The following is an 18541-nucleotide window of genomic DNA, read 5'->3' on the forward strand; positions in this document are numbered from 1 at the left end:
CTAGCCCAGGACATCCAAGTAGACAGGAGGCGCCTGGGCTAGGGCTTGCAGCCGGGCATGCACATCCTTGATGCTGTGGCGTTGTTGGGGCTCCCGCTGCCAGCAGCCCCGCATAATGGCGTAGACCTCCGGCGGGCAGGCACGCGGCCGCTCCAGCTCACGTCCCTGCGTGATGCACTCGATTGCCTGGGGCCACCAGAGGGAGAGAGGGGAGGGCACACTGGGCTAAGGGCAGGAGAGTGAGGCCAGACCCAGCACTGCTTCTGCCTCACTAAGGCTCCCAAGGCAGGTCATACAATATGTCTGGGCCTCATGGCTCCTAATCATCTAAAAGGATGCAGTGAAGCCTAAGATTCCTTTCCAGTCTGACTCTGAGCAGTGACAGGGATTAGAGCTAGAGAGACCCTGTGAAGGCTGGACTAGGGTAGAATTGCATCCCAAAGGGCTGGAATCAGACCCTCAGAAGACTTGCCAGGTGGGTTGAGGAAGGAGAGAGGCCAAGGCATTTGCCAAACCATCAGCTAAGTGTTGAGGGCTGACTGGAAGAAGCGAAGGGTTCTCCATCTCTCAGCACCAGAGGGCAAAAAGAAAATAGAGCAGGGTTGCAGGTAAAGGACTTGAAAAGTGTGTGGCTTGCATTTTAAGGTAGAGGGCAACGCCACTTTTTCCCTCTTCTGTGGGGACCTAGCTCCTCTGACAAGAAACTGCAGTGAGAAAGCTCAAAGTTTGACTCCAGGAAGGACTGCTAGAGAAGCTGACAGATCCAAAGGAGAGAATGTGGCAGGGAGATGGTTGAAGGGCCTGGAGCCTCTTCATCCCCCGCTTCTTCCCTCCCTCCCCATTAGAGGACTTGGGTTATGGGCGGCACTAATTCCATTCCTTCTCTCAGTGCTTGAGAAAATTAAAATCTATAACCCTCTCCCCCACCCCACCAGCCTCCAGGGAGCAGACTGCATTAGGAGGAGAAATGGAAACTGACAGCTGCAAGCCAAGGAGGGGGTGAGGGGAGCTGCTCCGGGAGAGGGAACACCTGGGGCCTGCTCTGGCTGCGTCCAATCCGGGGGGCACGGGGAGGTGGGGACTGTCCTTATGACAGTCTAACCTCCAGCCTTCCTGCTGCAGTGTCGGGTGCGCTCCTGCTATGCTCCTCTTTCCATGCCTCTCCCTTTCACTCGGATAATGCCTACTAGGTCTACAAAATGCGGCGAGGGATGGGGGTCTGGGCTCCACTTATAAAATGCTTTGAGGTTCTCCCAGGAGCCGGTTAAAATAGGAGGAGTACGAGAATAGGGTTGGGGTGGAGGAAGCAGAGCCGGCAGGAGGCCGGATGAATGCCCGGCGGCGGTGGGATGAGGGGCAGAAGCGGGCAGAATTCCCTAAACCAGGGACCCGAAGGGACAGGGGAGGGGTGGCCGGCAGGCAGCGACCTGCGGAGCGGTACTGACCTCGGTGTTGGAGAGCTGGTACCAGGGTTGCTTGCCGTAGGTGAAGATCTCCCAGAGCACCACGCCGAAGCTCCAGACGTCGCTCTCGGTGGTGAACTTGCGGTAGAGGATGCTCTCGGGCGGCATCCAGCGAATGGGCAGCATGGTGCGGCCTCCCACCTGCCGGCGGGCCGGCCGACGCCGCGTCACCTCCAGGGGGCGCCCGCCCCGCGGACAGCCTCTCCCGGCGCAGACCCGCCCCCAGCCCCGTCATTAAAAATAAATAGAAGTGGCTCTCCCTCCCAGGGCTAAGAGGAAAAAACCGATGGTGGCACGTCCGTCCGGGACAGTGGAGACAGACCCTCCTCCACTGCGGGCCAAGGGAATAGGAGGAGGGTTAAAAAACCAGAATCAGAGAGTCTCAGACCCCACACCGCCCGAGGAAGAGGACGGCGTGCCCAGCAAGGGCAGGCCCTCTTAGGGGGACGCGGCCACGGCGTCTACAGTTTGGAGGCTGGGGGAGGGGTTGGGATGAAAGACCCTTACGCGGTAGTAGTCGGTGCTGTAGATATCCCGGCTCATGCCGAAATCGCCGATCTTAACCACTAGTCCCTGACCCACCAGGCAGTTGCGTGTGGCCAGGTCCCGATGCACGAAGTGCAGACCTGCCAGGTACACCATGCCCGCAGCGACCTGGCTAGCCACGGCCAGCAGCTGCCCCAGGCCCAGGGGTCCCGGAGCCACGTCCTCCCCGCCAGCCAGCAGCTTGGCATCAGGCCCGTGGGACCTTCGAGAAAGAGTGAGGGAGAAGCGGTGGGCTAGGAGGAGAGAACCTCGGAGGAGCCTGAGAGAATGTTGGGGGTGGGGAGCTGGGGGAAATGGGGGAGGGGCTCAGGGAAGGTAGGAAGGAGAGAACACGCGAAGCAGGTGTCTGGAAGGGCTTGGATGGAGGCCGGCTGGTGTGCCCACCTCCAGAGCATCCACTAATGCCCACATTTCCCAAGTGCACGCCTTCCTCTCAGGCAGCCACCTTGAACTCCAACCTCAGCATCTAGCGGCCCATGGGCTCCTACACCTCTTGCCCAGCTACATGTCCGACTAAACTCCTGCCAAGATGCTCAGCATCCTCCCCCAGGGGTGCCCCTGCCTCCTGGAAGGGAATGTCCCTCACCCAGGCTGTGAGCCTGGAACCTGGGAGTCCTCCATTCCTGTCTCTCTCACCTTCGCCCTTAGTACTCAGCCATTCCTGTGGGATCTGCCTTCCCACGGTTTCCAGGATGCCCTCCTCCTCCCCACACCTACCCCTCCAGACCATTCCCCAAATATTCCTTCTTCTGAGGCTGTCTGAGCTGGTGGTTTTGTCAGTATTGCCCTTTTTCCTATTGGCCAACTTTCTCCTCATCCATTTATTTCTTCGTTTATTCCAGACATCTGGTAAACATCTCCAGTGTGCCAGGCACCAGAGCTACAGTGGAGGGTGGGATGCAAATAGGTTACAGCAGTGCAGTGTGAGGGGCATCTGGGGGCACTCAGGGCAGGGACGGAAGAAGTGAGGGAAGGCTTCCCAGAGGAAGAGACATCTCAACTGAGACTCAAGCCCTTAGGAAGGGAGGTTGATAAACCACTCGAAGGGATGGGAGAGAGGAGTGGGTTATGCAGCTGGGAAAGGAGGCCTGGTGCACCAGGCAGATAGAAACCCGGAGGCGAGGAGAAACAGACGGCCCCTCCTAGGGGAAGTCTTCCAGACTCGTCTAGCTTTCATGATTCCCTCCTTTGGTTTCCTCGTGCTCCGTCCACCATATAAAGCTGCTCTCCCCACATCCTGGGCCCCACATGGGTCCTTGCTGGTATCTGGTCCCTAGCACGGAGCCCACACCATGTCTGGTGAGCAAGGGGAAGGGCTTCTCTCTGGCCTCCTCTTGACCTGGATTCCTCTGAGCCAATCCACCTCCACACATAACCTCGAGTCTGACCTCACCTCCCTCCTGCTCCACATCCTCCCCGGGCTCCTCCCCATCCTCAAGATAAGCTCAGACTCTGGGGTCTTTTCCAGCTGAATTCTGCAGCCTGGCTACGTAAATGACCCAGCACTCTCAGTGGGGATGTTTAGAGACCAAATCACAACCATCAACTGTACAAAGACACTCATCCAGAACCACAGTCCCCCGTTGTTCCTCTTACTGGTGGGGAAACTGAGCCCAGAGAGGGAAGTTACTTGGCAAGGAAGGCTCAGTTAACAAGTCACAGTTGATCCTAAACCCTGGCCCTTTCTGCTCCATCCTGCTCCAACCTCGGGAAGGTGGCGGGGGGGGGGGGGCAAGAGGGGGTGGTGTCCACCTCGTCAGAGAAGAATTCAGCAATGGAACACGTGACCATCACACATCCAGATCATTTGTTACTTATGTGCCTTTGGGCAAGTCGCTGAATCTCTCTAAGCTTCATCTGAGAAATGGGTACATTTCTAGAAGTTTAAGTTATTAAACCTATCAGAGTTGTTCTGTCTCAAGTCAAAGAAAGGAAATTTGGGAGAATTTTCCTCAAGTACAAACTGCCATATATGCTAGGTGACTATGAAAAATAAATATACATTTAGATTATTACAAATATGTAGGTAAAGCACATCCAGTCATAAAAAAAGGAATTGTAAAATATGTAACATAGCGCCTGGAACATGGCAAGCACCTGATAAATGTTTGTTATTGCTGTTATCATCGTGATTCAAACTGCCACCTCCTATGGACCTGGCTTCTGTGTGCCACCCAGCAGTGCACGCACACTCTCCGCAAAGCCCAGCCATCCTGCAGCTTCAGCTCATGGCTTCGCTAATGCAGTCTCCCTGACACTGTCACTCTGCCCTCCACACGGACTCTCCCCTCATTCACACATCTGCCTCAGAGCTCCTTGGGGACAGGAGCTGTGCCTTCCTGCTCCTTCCTGGTGCTCCCCCTACAGTTCAGCAGACAAGCCAGGATGTGCTTGTAGGGAAGGGATGACAGGCCATGGGCCAGGGGCCGTCGTACCGGAGGAAGCGGTTGAGGTCACCGTGCCGCATGTATTCAAAGACCATGAGCAGCGGGCGGCCCTCAGTGCAGACGCCGAAGAAGCGCACAATATGCTGGTGCTGAAGCATGGTGAGCAGCTCAGCCTCGCGCTGGAAGTCCTGCCGGGCGCTCTCGGACACCTCCTTCAGCGCCTGGATGGCAGGGGCCGGGACATCCCTGGATGGGGGCCCAGTCTTGACCACCCCGCATCCCAGCTGGCTCAGCATCCACCCCCAAGTCGTGAACTATGCCAGGTCCCAGCCTCTCCCCTCTCCCCCATCTTGAGCACCCTGTCCTGGCATGACAGGGCTCTGGGAGGTGGGCCCTGGACCAGCAACACTTCGTGGCCAGGGTCTTACCTTGACGGCCACTAGCATCTTGTCCTTCTCGGGCAGCAGGTTGTGGCACTCGGCAAGGAAGACCTTCCCAAAGGCACCCTCACCCAGCTCCCACTTGAGCACGATATCTCGGCGCTTGATGTGATGAACACCTGGGGGTGGGGGCTTGCAGGATCAGCCAAGACCCCCAGTCTTGGAAGAGGGACGGGACAGGGGCAAGGACAGGACTGTCCAGCAGGGTTGTGCTTGGCAGAGGGGGCGCCCGGCAAGAGGGAGGGTCACACTGAAAGTGAGCCTTCGCCAAGTCCCATGACATGATGGGGACATGGGTGGTGGGGGGCTGGGAGGAAAGGCTTGTTCAGGCCTGCGGTGGGCCTGACACACAGGAACCTCTTCACATGCACACACATGTACAAACACACACACACACACACAGGCTCGCCCCCACCCTTGCCCCAGCCCCTCACAGGCATCACTGAAGTATTGTGGGTTCTCAATGATGTGGCCTTGGAGCCCAGAGCCTTTGCCCTCGGTGGGAGACAAGGAGCTGCCACCCAGAGTCATGAAATGCAGGGACATGGCCAATCCATCCTCCGGAGCCAGCACAGCGGGGCCTGGGAAGGACACAGTCATGTGGAGAGGTCACAGCCCAAACACACACCCTGGCTCCTGCCAGGTTGCAGGGTGCCAGGTGACCCCATGTCCTAACTTGCATGGGAAGAACCAAGGAGCTAGGAGGCAAGACAGTCACAGGGGGGAAGGGGAGGCACTCCAGCCATTCTCTGTCTGGCTCCTGTCCAATCCCAGGCCCTGTGGGCCACCAGAGAACTCCCCCACTGCCCCCACCCCCCACAGAGCTCAGACCTCCCAGATCCACTTAGTGTTTGACTACAATCCAGCCACCAATTAGCAGCTGCTACTTCTGAAACTACCCTGGCTTCAGCCCCGACACACTCACACTCACGAGTCCTCATATACCCCAAACACCCACTCTGTAGAACCCCATATGTGCCCAGGCCCCCACACAGGACAGAGTCGGGAAGAACCAGGAGGAAATAAAGCCAGGAAGAGAGACTGATAGCCCCTCCGCAGCCCCTCTACTCACGGTTGATCCCAAACTTGTTCCTGCGTCCACATTTGTTGAGCACAAGAAATGTTGTAGAAAGGAAGAGGCAGGCAAAAACGGCTAGGCCCACAGCCATCGAGACCTGGGGGTACGGGGTGGTTGGATCTAGGGGTCATCCTGAACCCTCAGAGCTCCCCACTGGTAAGCTACTTCTCCATCCTGCATAGACGCCCAGAGCCAGGCCCCCACACCTGCCTTCTCCTCCCCTGGGCCCCCGAGTCATGGCTGTGAAGGTGTTGATGGAGCTCAGGCCAGACTCTACTGCTCTCTGTGCTCTGACTGGAAATGACATACAGAGGAGCCTCCAGCCCAGCCTCCTAGCCCTAAATCCTGGACAAGCTTCCACTTCCCATGCTCACCCCAAAAGAAGTCTCATCCTTCTCCACTGGGTCTCCGGAAGTGCTGTTGGTGTCTATGGGGACACAGGGTAGAAAGGCTGTGTCACAGGTTGTATCTCCTCCACAAACTCCCCACTCTGGTCCCGGCTGAACCCTCAAGGGTCAGGTTAACTGTGCCCCCTGCCCCAGCGGCAGCTCCCAGCTCCAGGGACCAGACAGAACCTGCCCTCCGGCCTGGACTACTCACCCACTGGCGAGAAGGAGACTGCAGCAGGAGGGAGGAGAGAGAGCAATCACATGGAGGAAAAGAGCAGTGAGTCCCCTTCCCCCTCTGGACTCATCCCTTCGTGGGTGGGAGTGGGAGGGGGAGGCGGAGCTGCTCCAGCTGGGCCAGGAATGCCCTGGTTCATGGCTCTCTCTTCAGCCAGCACTAGTGAACGGAATAACTCAGGGATGCAGAACTTCTGGGGCTGGGGAAGGCAGGGGCAAGGAAGCCAGCACAGAGCTGGACACCAGAACTCCAGGCCACTTTCTCTCGGGGACCAGACCCTCCAACTTCCAGGGTCAGGATCACAGTGGGAAGTGGGCCAGGCCTCTCCGGACACCTGGATCTGCACCCGGTTGGGGCCCAGGGAATGGGAGCAGGGTTCAGGGTGGCCCTCACACCAGGAATGGGGTCCTCAGGGTTGAATTCGAAAGGGTTGTCCATGAAGGAGGCCATGACCCACGCGGCGGCCTGGCCCAAGGGGTTGGTCGCCAGCAGCGTGTAGTTGCCGTTGTTGACGTGAGTGGGCTGGTTGAGGCGCAGGCAGCCGTGGCGCACCGTCTCGTTGGCTGCCAGCTCCAGGAACTCGGTGAAGATGAAGCTGGTCTCGTTGAGCACAGAGCCATTGAAGAGCCAGCGCAGAGAGGGCGCTGGCTGCCCATCCACCGAGAAGGGGATGCACCAGTGGTGCTGCTCCACGGCTCTTTGCAGATGCACGCTGGCCGGGACTGTGGGCCGGGGGGTGACAGTGAGAGTCAGGAGGTGTCCCTGGGGAGGCTGAGGGTGGACAGTCAAAAGGGGGCAAGCCTAAGAGGAACTGGTCAGCGGCCTCCAAGAAACTCACAAGGAGAGATGTTTTGAAGAAAGCTGGCAGTAAGTCTTAAATAAATCAGGCAGCAGGTGTATACGATTCTGAAGCTTAGAGAATTTAAGTGGTGGGTTTAAAGTAAATAAGTAACAGTCCTGGAGAAGTAGGGTTACAGCTTATGGAAATTAGACATGGAGTCTTTCAGATGAGGGAATCCAGAAAAATTTAGTGTAGTCAAGTTTAAGGGGATCTGGACGGGGCCTAAAAGATCAAACAAGCAAATATATATATATATATAATTTTTAAACTTTTCCGAAAAAAATGGGTTTGAAATAGACCCAACCTGAAAGAAGCAAAAGACCTTCAATATAGAAAAAAGTATATATATACATATATATATGTATATACGCACATACACACACACACACACACGGGGTTTCTCAGTGGAAAAGAACTGGGTAAAACACTACTGCTAAAGAATCCACCTGCCAATGCAGGGGACGTAAGAGACACAGGTTCGATCCCTGGGTTGGGAAGTTCCCCTGGAGAAGGAAATGCCAACCCATTCCAGTATTCTTGCCTGGAAAATCCCATGGACAGAGGAGTATATATACACAATTGACACTGGAATTCCAGCCAGCATTCATTCAGTGGAATACTATTCAGCAGTGAAATAAATGAACTAATTGTTACTCCAGTTAACATGAATGAATCTTCCAAATATAATGTAGAACAGAAGAAATTGGACACAAAATAATACATGAGGTATGATTCCATTTATATAGTGTACAGGAACAGACAAAACTCAGCCATGCTGATAGGGAAGCATATGTGTGTAAAATTATTTTTAAAAGCAAGGAGATGATTGTCACAAAAGTCAGAATGGGGTGGAAGAGAAGGATGGGGTTCTGAATGGGGAGAAGGGGGTATCTTCTGAAGTGTCTGTAAGCTGAATTATAGTTTAAAGTGTATATATTTTTATGTACATATCTATGTATATTATGTTTCCCAAGAAAAGAAGAAAAACTTATACAATGTAGAAGATTTTAAATAATTTGTTGGCAGACCTAGAGAAATTAGGCAGTGAGCCTAAAGAGAAACTTGCATGGAGAATTTCTTCTTTTAAAACTAGGAAGTAGGGCAAAAGTCCTACAGAAGAATGAACTTGAAGAAATACAGGGGAGCAGAGAGAACGGATGTAGCTGGTGTTGAGGGCCTCAGGTAGCAAGACTTGGGCAGGGGGCCAAAAAGGAATCCCTCTCCATCCCTCTGGCCTTGATGAGCCCCCAGGACTTCCCTCAAAGGATCAGGTTTTCATGGGACTCTCGAAACAGCTGGGAGGGAGTAGCTTTGGACACACATACATCCCACTCCTTTCCTGCAGCCCCTGACCCTCACATCCTCTTTTCAGGGAAGCAGGGGTGGGGGTGGGCGCAAAGGCAGTCACTGGCACTCACAGGAGACATTGACTTGGACGGAGACTTCAGCCCGGCCCACATCGTTCTCCGCCCAGCACGTCACGTTCTTCCTATTGAGGTCACTGGTGACATTGGCCAGGGTCAGCCCCAAGGACGGCAGACTCCCAAATTTCTGGGTCAGAGAAAAGAGGGGAAAATCAAGAAGAGCTTCAGCTGGCTTGGGGCTGGAGGCAGCTGGGCAGGGGGCTGGGGCTGGGGGTGCAGAGCTGATGTCTTTGGGGAACCCCTCTGGCTCCAGGTGGAAAAGAGAGGGAGGGACGGGAAGGGAAGAGGTGTGGGAAAGAATATGGCAGAGAATGGCCCTCCTTCAGAGCCTGTTTGCACCTTCTCATGGATCACTGATTTAATGATCTGAAAAATCCAGAACACAACCAATAACCTCAAAATAGGTGCAAAGTTTCCCAAACCATAAAACCACCCATCTGAACAGCTGAATAGACGTCACAAATTCCAAGTATAGAAATATACACAACCAACTGGAAAACCAGCTAGGACCTCACCACCTACTCATTCTTGTTTAACGCATAATTCTAAGAAATTTAGTCTCAGCCCAAGGAAAATCAGAAACAAAGAGATGGTGCTGATAACAGGGCAGAAGTTAGAAGCAACAGTAGAACCAAAATGAATGCCTTTGGCAGATGGAAAAAGAGTGAAGTTAGAGAGAAGCTAAGTGACTTGGTTCTGAATCATCATCAAAAGATTGATTCAGGTTCACATTCTCTTCCTGAGACACCACGGAGGTTATATGGCCCTAAGACAATTTTTGATCTTTCTGAACCAAGATTTTCTTATTTTGTAATCCGAGGAGGTAGACAAAATGATCTTCTGACATTTTAGAAAGCTATTTTGATAAAATGATGAAAATAAATGAAGTAGTGGACAAATCTGATTTTTCTGGAAATTTCGTGAACATGGAATCCCTTGAATACATGCCAGGGAAGGTGAAGTTTCTCTGGGCTTCCATTGGAATATATGAGTTCAAAGATTCCAGAAGAGCTGTCCAGCCTCTTGTGCAAGCCCTGAGTTCCAGCCACTTGAAGGGGAAGCCCTGCCCTAAGCTTCTCTCAGCTGTTCCATCTCCTCTAAATCACCCTGGAATATCATATCCCATAAACTCTTCCCTTTGAGCTGTTCTGCCACTCTCCTGATGGTGACCTGATGGGACCAGCCTCCCCTCCCCTCTGTTTAAGCTAGGGGATGGCTTTTCTACAGGAAGTCTCTAGAAGACAGAAGTGAAGCTCCCAAAGAGAACAGCAAAAATCTGGAATTTCCCCAAACATATAGCTTATCAAAGGTCTCTCCACAGATGGTCATGGCTGGCCTCTTGCTTCTGCCTTGTCCCCTTTTCCATTACTCAATCTTGGAGGCTCTGATCTATGGGACAGGTGGGACCACTCGGTGGTCAGTGGTCCCCCTACCATGTCTAGACCTCCTGCTCAGGACTCCAGTGGTTCCTCCTTCAATATTGTCCAGGTTATTGTTGTTGTTTAGTCGCTATGTCTGACTCTTTGTGACCCCATGGACTGTAGCCCTCCAGGTCCCCTCTGTCTGTGGGATTTCTCGGGCAAGAGTACTGGAGGGGGTTGTCATTCCATTCTCCAGGGGATCTCCCAGACCCAGGGATTGAATCCGCGTCTCCTGCTTGGCAGGTGGATTCTTTACCACTGAGCCATTTGGGAAGCCCAAGGGACCACCAGCAATTCTGGGGTTGATTCCCTTTCCAAAGGGAGGGCCTCCAAGCTAGACACCACACCCTGCTTTCACTGGCCCGACTTCTTCCAGGGACTGGACTCTGTGTGTCTACCCATGCGGGGTCACCTTTTGGATGGGCACAGCCCAATGTCAACCCCTGCTGACCTTGTCCATGAAACCTCCTGAGTCAGTTATGGCTACTCTTGGCTGCCTGTTGCCAGCCTAAGGACAAAGGGCAGGATCTGGGAAGATGCCCAAACTGGATAAGAGAGCTAGAGGCCAGCAAGTGCCCAGAGGCCAGCAGAACATCTGAAGGCCATCATGTCCATCTCCTCAGTTGACAGATAAAACCAAAATGCAGGCGGATTGGGGGATTTTTCCAAAAGTCACTCCAAGAATTAATTAGTGAGAAAGCTGAAACCAGAACTGTGCCTCCCTTACTAATATGCTCATCACACACCCAAGAGGATGCTGCTTCTGGATTTTCTAGAAAATGACTGGAAGGCCCTGAAGAACTGGCCTCAGTACAGGACCACAAATGTTGCTCCCTCTCCTTGGTTCTCAGTGTCCTTATCTAGAAAGGTGGATTGGAGAGCTGGTGTGTTGGGTTCCCCGGGTCAACTCCAATATGGGAGGGCTCTGTGACCCTCTCTCTTTGCAGCCAGCGTATCTTCCCAGAGTGGGGACCTAAGTTCTAGCTGATCAGTGGAGCCTGGGATCCCTGCTGGACCAAGGTCTGCCCTGAGGGCATGGGGTGTGCCTATAGCTACCCAGTAGCACAGGCCTGAGTCCCAAGGGTCTAAAGCATCTCGGTCCATCTCTCATCCTTTATGTGCTTCTTATTTGCTCTTTTTTTCCCTGTCTTTGTTCCCTGTGCTCAGGTGCATCAGGAGGGGGGCCTGGGGTGGGGGGGACAGTGGAGGGCCTCTCACCATCACCGTGGCTGACCCCTCCAGCTCCGTGAGGATCCAGTCAGCCTGCTCCAAGTTCTGCCCCTCCACCTGGCACTGCAGCAACACGTCGGCCCCCACCTCCACGGAGGCATTGGACATCTGGATCTTCAGCGTGGGCTCACCTGGTGCCCGAGGGGTGTCAGAGCTGGGAGGGGCCTCCGAGTCCTGCCTGGGGACACTGGTCCTCCCCCAGCCCTCCCCAGTGACCCTGCCCCTGCCCCTCGACCTTCAGTCTCCCCCAGCTCTCTCCCCCAGGCCCCCCTTTCAGGGCCCGCCCGCTGAGCCCTGCCCAATGCCCTCTCCCCAGGTGTGCCCCTCTTTCCCAGCCCCTCACACCACCTGCAGCACCTACCGCAGCTGGTGTTGGATATGAGGGCAAGGGGCCCCTGCCCAGAACACTGCAGTTTCTGCTCCCGAACGCCTCCCCGCCCCTCCTCCTCCCAGCGCTGCAGCCAGAGCAGGGCACAGGAGCAGCGCAGAGGGTTCCCCGACAGGACTCTGGTGGGTGTGGGGGAAGAGAGAGAGTGGGGGGGAAGGGCAGATGTGAAGGAAGGTCTACAGCAAGAGGGAGTGCAGTTAGATAGCAGGGTGGACTGTCTAGAGGTGAAGGAGTGGGGACATGGGAGAAGTTCCTCTCATGAACCCTCTTCACGAGACAGTGAAAGAAACAGAATGCCAAACATCAAAGACAGCCAGCTACAGGCTATACAGAATTGCCCCACCCAGGCTCCCCAGGGTGGCAAGCCAGGTGAGGTAGGGTGGCAAGGAGGGAAGGGCATTCACTGCTTTCCAGAGTGACCCAAAGGCCTTAGGCACCTACCAAACACATCCCACTGCTGTCCACCCACCCCACGAGCTTGGTGTGCTAGGAATGTGGGCAGATATGCCCTTGTGCACCAGCCCAGAGAACCATGCCAGCCCCTGGCCCTGAGAACACACAGCTCTCCACGCCCCCCCACCCCAAATGTGCCCAGAGCAATAATCCCCACAGTGGCTGCAGGGACCCACAGCCTCTGCTTTGATGGGGCAGGGGGGTGGTTCACAGACACGCATGTGGACAGCCAGACATGCCATCCCCACAGAGAACCCCCTACCCCCCAACAGTTCCATGCAGACATAGTGACATACCTTCACAGAGACATACAGGCACTCGAAGGCCCACACAGAACACACACGCGCACGCACACACACACACATACTCACACACATGAGCGCGCACACACGCATGCACACACGCGCGCACACACACGCACACTTGCTGCCCTTGCCCCTGCAAGCTCCCACACTCACAGTTCCTGTAAGGAGAGGCCCTGGACCGTTTTCCAGGAGAGAGACTCCAGAGCGTTGAAGGAGAGATTCCTGCAGGAGTTGAGACAGAGCAGACAGACCCCTTGAGCGACCCGACCTCGCTCCGACCTGATGTGAGCGAGGGGAGGAGCCAGGAGGCCGCTGACATCTGGCTCCCCCACCCCGGCCCTGGCAACTACAGCTAGCCCGTGGGCGGGGCATTGGGGTGGGGGCACTGGTCAGGCTTTTTGAGTCCCATCTTCTCCCTGGGACAACAAGGGTTAACCCCACTTAACCCCCTCGCAGACCCCAGGGAGGAGGGGGTCTGAAGGAACAGCTGCTCCCCCTCCCTCACCCTTGGCCCCAGCTGGCAAAGTGCTGAGGCCCCAGCTGGGGGCAGGGGCTCCATCTGTGCTCCCACTGAGCCCAGGACGGGGCCAGAGGAGGGGGGGAGGACGGCTCCCACACTCGCTTACCCTCTGCCGGATGCCTCGGAACTCAGGGTCCTTCCCCAGGTCCCCTCCCCACGCCTCCTTCCTTCCCCTCCTCAAGGACTGAGGAAAGGGACCCCAGGCCCCCAGCCCCAGCGAGGGGCCGGCTCCAGGACTCTGTGTCCTGCACGGGGCTGCCACACTGGGACCTTCGGCTGCCGAGGGGCCTGCCCTGACCCTTCTCCTTGCCTAGCTGTCTTTTGCTCTGTGGGGGCTGAGTTGGAGAGTAGCCACTACTCAGGGATCATCAGCAAGACCCATTTTTAATGCCAGGCAGAGCTGAGTGTACTTCTGTCCTGCCACTTACAGTTATATGACCTCAGCCCAAAATGTAACCTGGCTGATTCTCTGAATCCTCATCTACAAAATGGGAATGACACTCCCTCTCTCACCAGGCTAACGGTGAAGATTCACTGACAATAAGTATTGTGAGGTGTCACTGAGTAAGCATCTTTAACTGAAGCCCCCACACCTAGTCAGGGAGGTACCATCACCTTATCCTGTCGTTGTTAAATCACAGGACACAACCGAGAGTTTAGAGTCCCCAGCACTTCATGAGTCACAGGCTCCCACCGCACTTCCCATCTCCCCACCTGCCCGAGGTGGGAAGGAGGAAATGAACTCCTACCTTCAGGAGGCCAGAGGATGCTTTATCAGGGACTCGAAAGGTCTTTGGAGGTCTCTCCTGCCCACGCCCCCTTCTCTACAAAAGGGGTACCTGTGACCCCCAGGGGAGTGTGCCAAGTGACTGATCTGATCCCCCAGCTCCCAGGACATCCCAGGGGCCAGGAAATGGTTGGGAGACAGATTCCCAGTCAACATCCAGGGTCCCGCTCCTGATCCTTGCCCCCTTTGGACTGCTGTGTGTCTGAACCCCAGGAAGAAAACCGAGGCAGGCACCTATGAGGTGTCCTGCAGCATAAAGCATGGAAGCGAGACAGCAAGGACCTTCTAGTTGGCAGGGGTGAGAGCTGAGAGGATCACCATCCCTGAAGTGGATGAGAAAAAGGCCCAGGAGAATGGGTGGGATGCCTTCCCTGACCAGGCTGGGGCCATCCTCAGAACAGTGCCCTGGGGAGGGCCAAGCCCATTAGCCGCCCAAGCCTAGGTGTCTCCTCAGCCCGCCCTGCCCGGCCCCGGTCACTCACAGTCGACCGAGCCGCGGAGTGAAATGGAAGGCATCCGGCGCCACAAAACGGAGACCACTCTTCACGATGGTGCTGGGGAGGGCACAGCAGGGTCAACACTGAGGGGAGCAGTTACCTGGGCCCCCGCTCTCCACCCATGCCATGCCAGTCTCTAGTGCTGGGCCCTCTCTACACCCCCCCCAAACACTTCCTCGGCAACCCTGGACCCCTGAGGCCACCAAGCTCTCTGACCAGCCAGCCCCTCTGTCCTCAGCCACCCAGGCCCGCCCAGGCCCCTAGCACCATTGGTCCTAGCACCCCCCCGACCCTCTGGTCCCCCAGGCCCTGTGCGGAGGCCCTCACAGTTTCCTCAGCTCCCCCAGGCCCCTCAGGTCACTGAGCTTCAGCTGCTGCAGATGCTGCTGGTTCTCGATGTAGCTGTGGGGAGAGGGGATGGGAATCACAGGGGCCAGGCCCACACTCGAGTCCCCAGACCCACCTGCCTCCCTCCCGACCACATGCACCCACATTCACCCACAGGCATCCAGTCACACAGAGACCTGTTTACACATGCACACGTGCACAGGCAGGCCACACACATGCATCCACATACGCACGGAGACCCACGGCCTCACCCAGTCGCACAGTCCCATGCCCACGTCCTCACACTATCACACATGCATGCCCTCACACATTCAAGCACACACACGCAGAGAGATGTGTAAAGATATACACAGAGACGCACCTCCTCACATACACCAACATATGCATGCGTGAACCCACAGATGTCCCCATGTGCATGCTTACACTCTCCCATATAGACACACATAGCCACATAGCTCACGCAGGCACACACATGTACATGCATGTGAGAATGTGTGGGCATTACTCACATGCATAGACACACATGAGTCCATTCGCAGCCTGGCGTCCTGCATTTAAACACAGAGCCTCTCCTGCCTATGCTCAACAATGGGGGGTCATGCTCAAACACTCGCTTCCACGAGGGGCCTCTGCTCATCACTGTCACTGACCCTCCCAGCACAAAGGAAGGCCTGGGGCCATGAAAATACGCACTCCCAAACACACCGGCTCAGAGACCACTGTCTGGGCTCACCCATACTCCTGGGCATGCGTTCGAGAGTACGCGCACACACACATACACACACACACACACATACCACCCTCTCCCCCTCAAAGCCACTGGCCCCTCCCCACACTCCAGTATAAACCCCTCCATTCTCTGTCCCCCAACCCTGGCATCTTTCAGCAAAGCAAGTGACAGGCATACAGGCTGTCCGTCAAGGACCCTTGAGCCCCTCCCTGCCCCAGGAGGGACCCAGGGAGGAGAAAGGGGCCATGAGAGAAGGGAGTCAGAGTTGGGAATGGTGAAGAGGCATCGACTGGCTGTCTCACGCAGTGAGAGAGCAATGGGAAGGCTGGGGGGCAGGGGGTGTGCAGAAAAACAAAGACAGCGAAACACAGACACCTAGGAAGAGGAACTGACAGGAAGAGACTGGCAGAGAGACAGAGACAGACAAGGAGAAAGACAGATAAGAAAAGGGAGACGGAGAGACAGAGAGATAAGCACAGAGAGCCAGAGAAAGCAAGATAGGGAGAAGAGAAAGAAACAAGTAAAAGCAGGCATGCAGGGCTGGGGGATTTCTGCTGCCCTGGGGCCTGCCCAGCTTCTGGATCTCACACGCCAGGGAGTTCCTGAGAAGTCAGCTGTCCTTGCAGGGGCACCTTATGTCCCTCCCCCCCAGTACCCCCCACCCCGGCCACACACACAGGGGCTCCTGACTCACTGCCTGTTCTCAGAACTCTCTCCCTCTGCCCTGTGCTTCCCTCAACCTGTGGGAACCAGGACCAGCCTGAATGACCACACCCCAACACATACACACACTGCCAGTCCTTCCCAGACTTGGCCCCTGGAGGACACCCAGGTGTCAGGTCATCAGTCCCCTGAGGTCTAGGGAGTAAATTCCAGTGACTCTGAGAGTTGGTCCCTAACCTACCCACTCACCCCCCAGCTCCTGCCAAGAAAGCCCAGAGGTGTAGGGACCTCAGGAGGGGGTTAGAGACCCAGGGAGGGAGTGAGAAAGTAGGGTGGCCGAGTATGTGCAAACTGTCAGGCACCGTGCTCAAAGCTGCCTCATTCGTTTGGATTCATAATCAATCTGTCTATTCGAGTCCATTATCTCCTCGTTAGCTCTGCGGGTGAAGGAGGAGGAGGGGACCTTGCAGATGGAGGCAGGGGTTAGACTGCTGCCCCACCCAGAGGGACAGCTCCACTCACACCCTGCATGGCTTCCAGCCCCCAGCCTCCACCTGGCCCACTCCCCACTCCCACTTCCCCTCTGCTGGACCCACTAGGGGCTTGAAAGGGAATCAGGAAAAGAGAGTGCTGATGGGGAACACTCAAGAGCCTAGACCCTGCTTTGAAGACCCAGAGTGATAAATGCACAGGACTGGGGGTGGCAGTCTGGACTTCAGGCCTCCCTCCCATCATGCAGAAACCTAGGTCCAGACCAAGACAAGGCCATCTCTCCTCCTGGCCTCCCTAGGGCCATTAGGGAGCGAGATTGAGTACCTTCCCGTTAATTACCACAAGATACCCGAGTAACTCAGTGCCAATTATCGTAGGCTGCTCAAGTCACTTCCAGACATTGATGGCCCCTGCCACAGATACCTTTCAGGCTATTATTGCATGAGGCCAGGGTTCCTTGCCCACTGTCTAACCCCAGGCCTAATAGGAGGAGGATATTCTAGCAGGTCCTTTCTTCTTCTAGAAGTCTTGCTGGCCCCACCAGCCACATAGAATACTCAAGTATTTTCCAGACACCATCATATGATGCTTGAGTATCTCTAAGTCAATTATTATAGAATACTCCCATAGGTTTCACCAGCTGCTAAAAAGTACTTGAGTATTTTGTAACCAATTAATGCAGGATGTCAGAGTACTGCAAATGTTGGCGATTCCTCCCAGTTTCAGGTCTGGAAGGGAGGAGAATCTCTCAGCAAGGGCCCTGTCTCCCTACCTAAAGTAGGGAGAAAAGGTGGTGAAGGAGATGGGGATGGGGAGAGGGGAGCTTGGAGGGGCTCTCATTTCCTACCTTCAAATCAAGCCGTGGTGGGGAGGAGAGATGGTGGAAATGGGGATAGGAGAGCTCAACCACCAAGCTATGGCCCCTCAGCGCCTCCCACCTATTTCAGTTCAATTTCCAATTCAAGAGAGAAGAGCTGACTTTGCCTGGTCATGACAAGGAAGGGGGTAAGGGTGGATATGTCCCTGGGAAAGGAAAATGGTAAGGTACCAAACTGGGGGTGGGGACTGTTCTCTGCAGATAATCACCTCCTGTATAGGGCAGAGGGTGGGCTCCTGGCTGAGCTCCACAAAGCGGTTTCTAGAAGGCTGGGCTCTCTCGGATCTGGTCCGCAGAGAGCCCCTCCTTCCTCTCCTCGAAGCTAGCACCTAAGCTGCTCTTAGCCCAGCGTCCAGACAGTAACTGCGGAGGCTGTCAGGGCAGCAGAGGAAAACTAAGGCACAGCCGAGACTTGCGTGTTATCAGTCTTCCGCCGCACCCGCCCCTCCTGATATAGCACGCAAGCCATGAGTCCGCGCCCACGGGGCACGGCTTTGCCCGCCTCTCCCCGCGCCCCCTGGCTCGCCAGACACTCACAGCTCCGTCAGGTTCTCGGCGCCTGGCAGGTGGCGGAGGTTATCCAGGGTCCCCGGCCGGGTGCAGCGCAGCCCCGAAGGGCCGTGGGGGCAGCAGACATCGGGGCAGGATGCAGCGCCCGCAGATGCCAGCATCAACCAGGCCAGCAGGCTTCCCGGCCCCGTAGCCCGGAGGTGCCCGCCAGGTTGCCCGCCCCGTCCGCCTCGCAGCATCGCGACGGCGCCTGCCTCGCCGCGGCCGGGCAGCCGTCTGTGCGCTTGCAGCAGCCGCTGCCGGGCCTCCCGCGACATGTGCGCTGGGCGGTGTTAAAGACCAGCCGCCAGGAAAGGGCGGAGCCAGAGGCCCCCGCCCGGCCTCGCCCCGCCCCTTCTGTCTCCAACCCCGCCCTCTCCTCTTCTAAGCCGCGAACTCTGCCCCGACCCTTTCCCGAGCCCCCCTGCGCCAGCCTACTCCCCCAAGGTCTCCCCAGCTCCAGTAGATGCGGAGGGGC

General features: G+C 55.9%; 1 protein-coding gene across 2 annotated transcripts; it reads right to left on the minus strand.

The window, feature by feature from the left end:
• Nucleotides 1-18263, minus strand: NTRK1 (neurotrophic receptor tyrosine kinase 1). 2 transcript variants are annotated; one of them, XM_061119845.1, is made up of 17 exons: nt 18052-18263; nt 14732-14806; nt 14390-14461; nt 12754-12822; nt 11816-11961; nt 11443-11585; nt 8798-8930; nt 6934-7260; nt 6515-6532; nt 6289-6341; nt 5909-6011; nt 5271-5417; nt 4825-4955; nt 4445-4617; nt 1971-2211; nt 1446-1604; nt 1-186 (listed from the first exon to the last, which is right to left on the minus strand). In XM_061119845.1, the coding sequence occupies exons 1-17, from the start codon at nt 18261-18263 to the stop codon at nt 1-3; spliced, it is 2388 nt and encodes a 795-aa protein (XP_060975828.1). The 2 variants fall into 2 exon arrangements, with proteins under 2 accessions (XP_060975828.1, XP_060975829.1); XM_061119846.1 differs by lacking the exon at nt 6515-6532.
• Between the last annotated feature and the right edge of the window lie 278 nt (nt 18264-18541).

The sequence above is a fragment of the Dama dama genome, chromosome 20, assembly GCF_033118175.1.
Source record: "Dama dama isolate Ldn47 chromosome 20, ASM3311817v1, whole genome shotgun sequence".
Classification (NCBI taxonomy): domain Eukaryota; kingdom Metazoa; phylum Chordata; class Mammalia; order Artiodactyla; family Cervidae; genus Dama; species Dama dama.

Excerpts from the sequence above, each read along its gene's own strand:
- NTRK1 (XM_061119845.1), bottom strand. The coding sequence starts at position 18,263 with ATGCTGCGAGGCGGACGGGGCGGGCAACCTGGCGGGCACCTCCGGGCT. Across the intron at positions 14,462-14,731 it reads CTGGGGGAGCTGAGGAAACT|CACCATCGTGAAGAGTGGTC; the intron begins GTGAGGGCCTCC and ends TGCCCTCCCCAG. Across the intron at positions 187-1,445 it reads ACCAGCTCTCCAACACCGAG|GCAATCGAGTGCATCACGCA; the intron begins GTCAGTACCGCT and ends TGGTGGCCCCAG.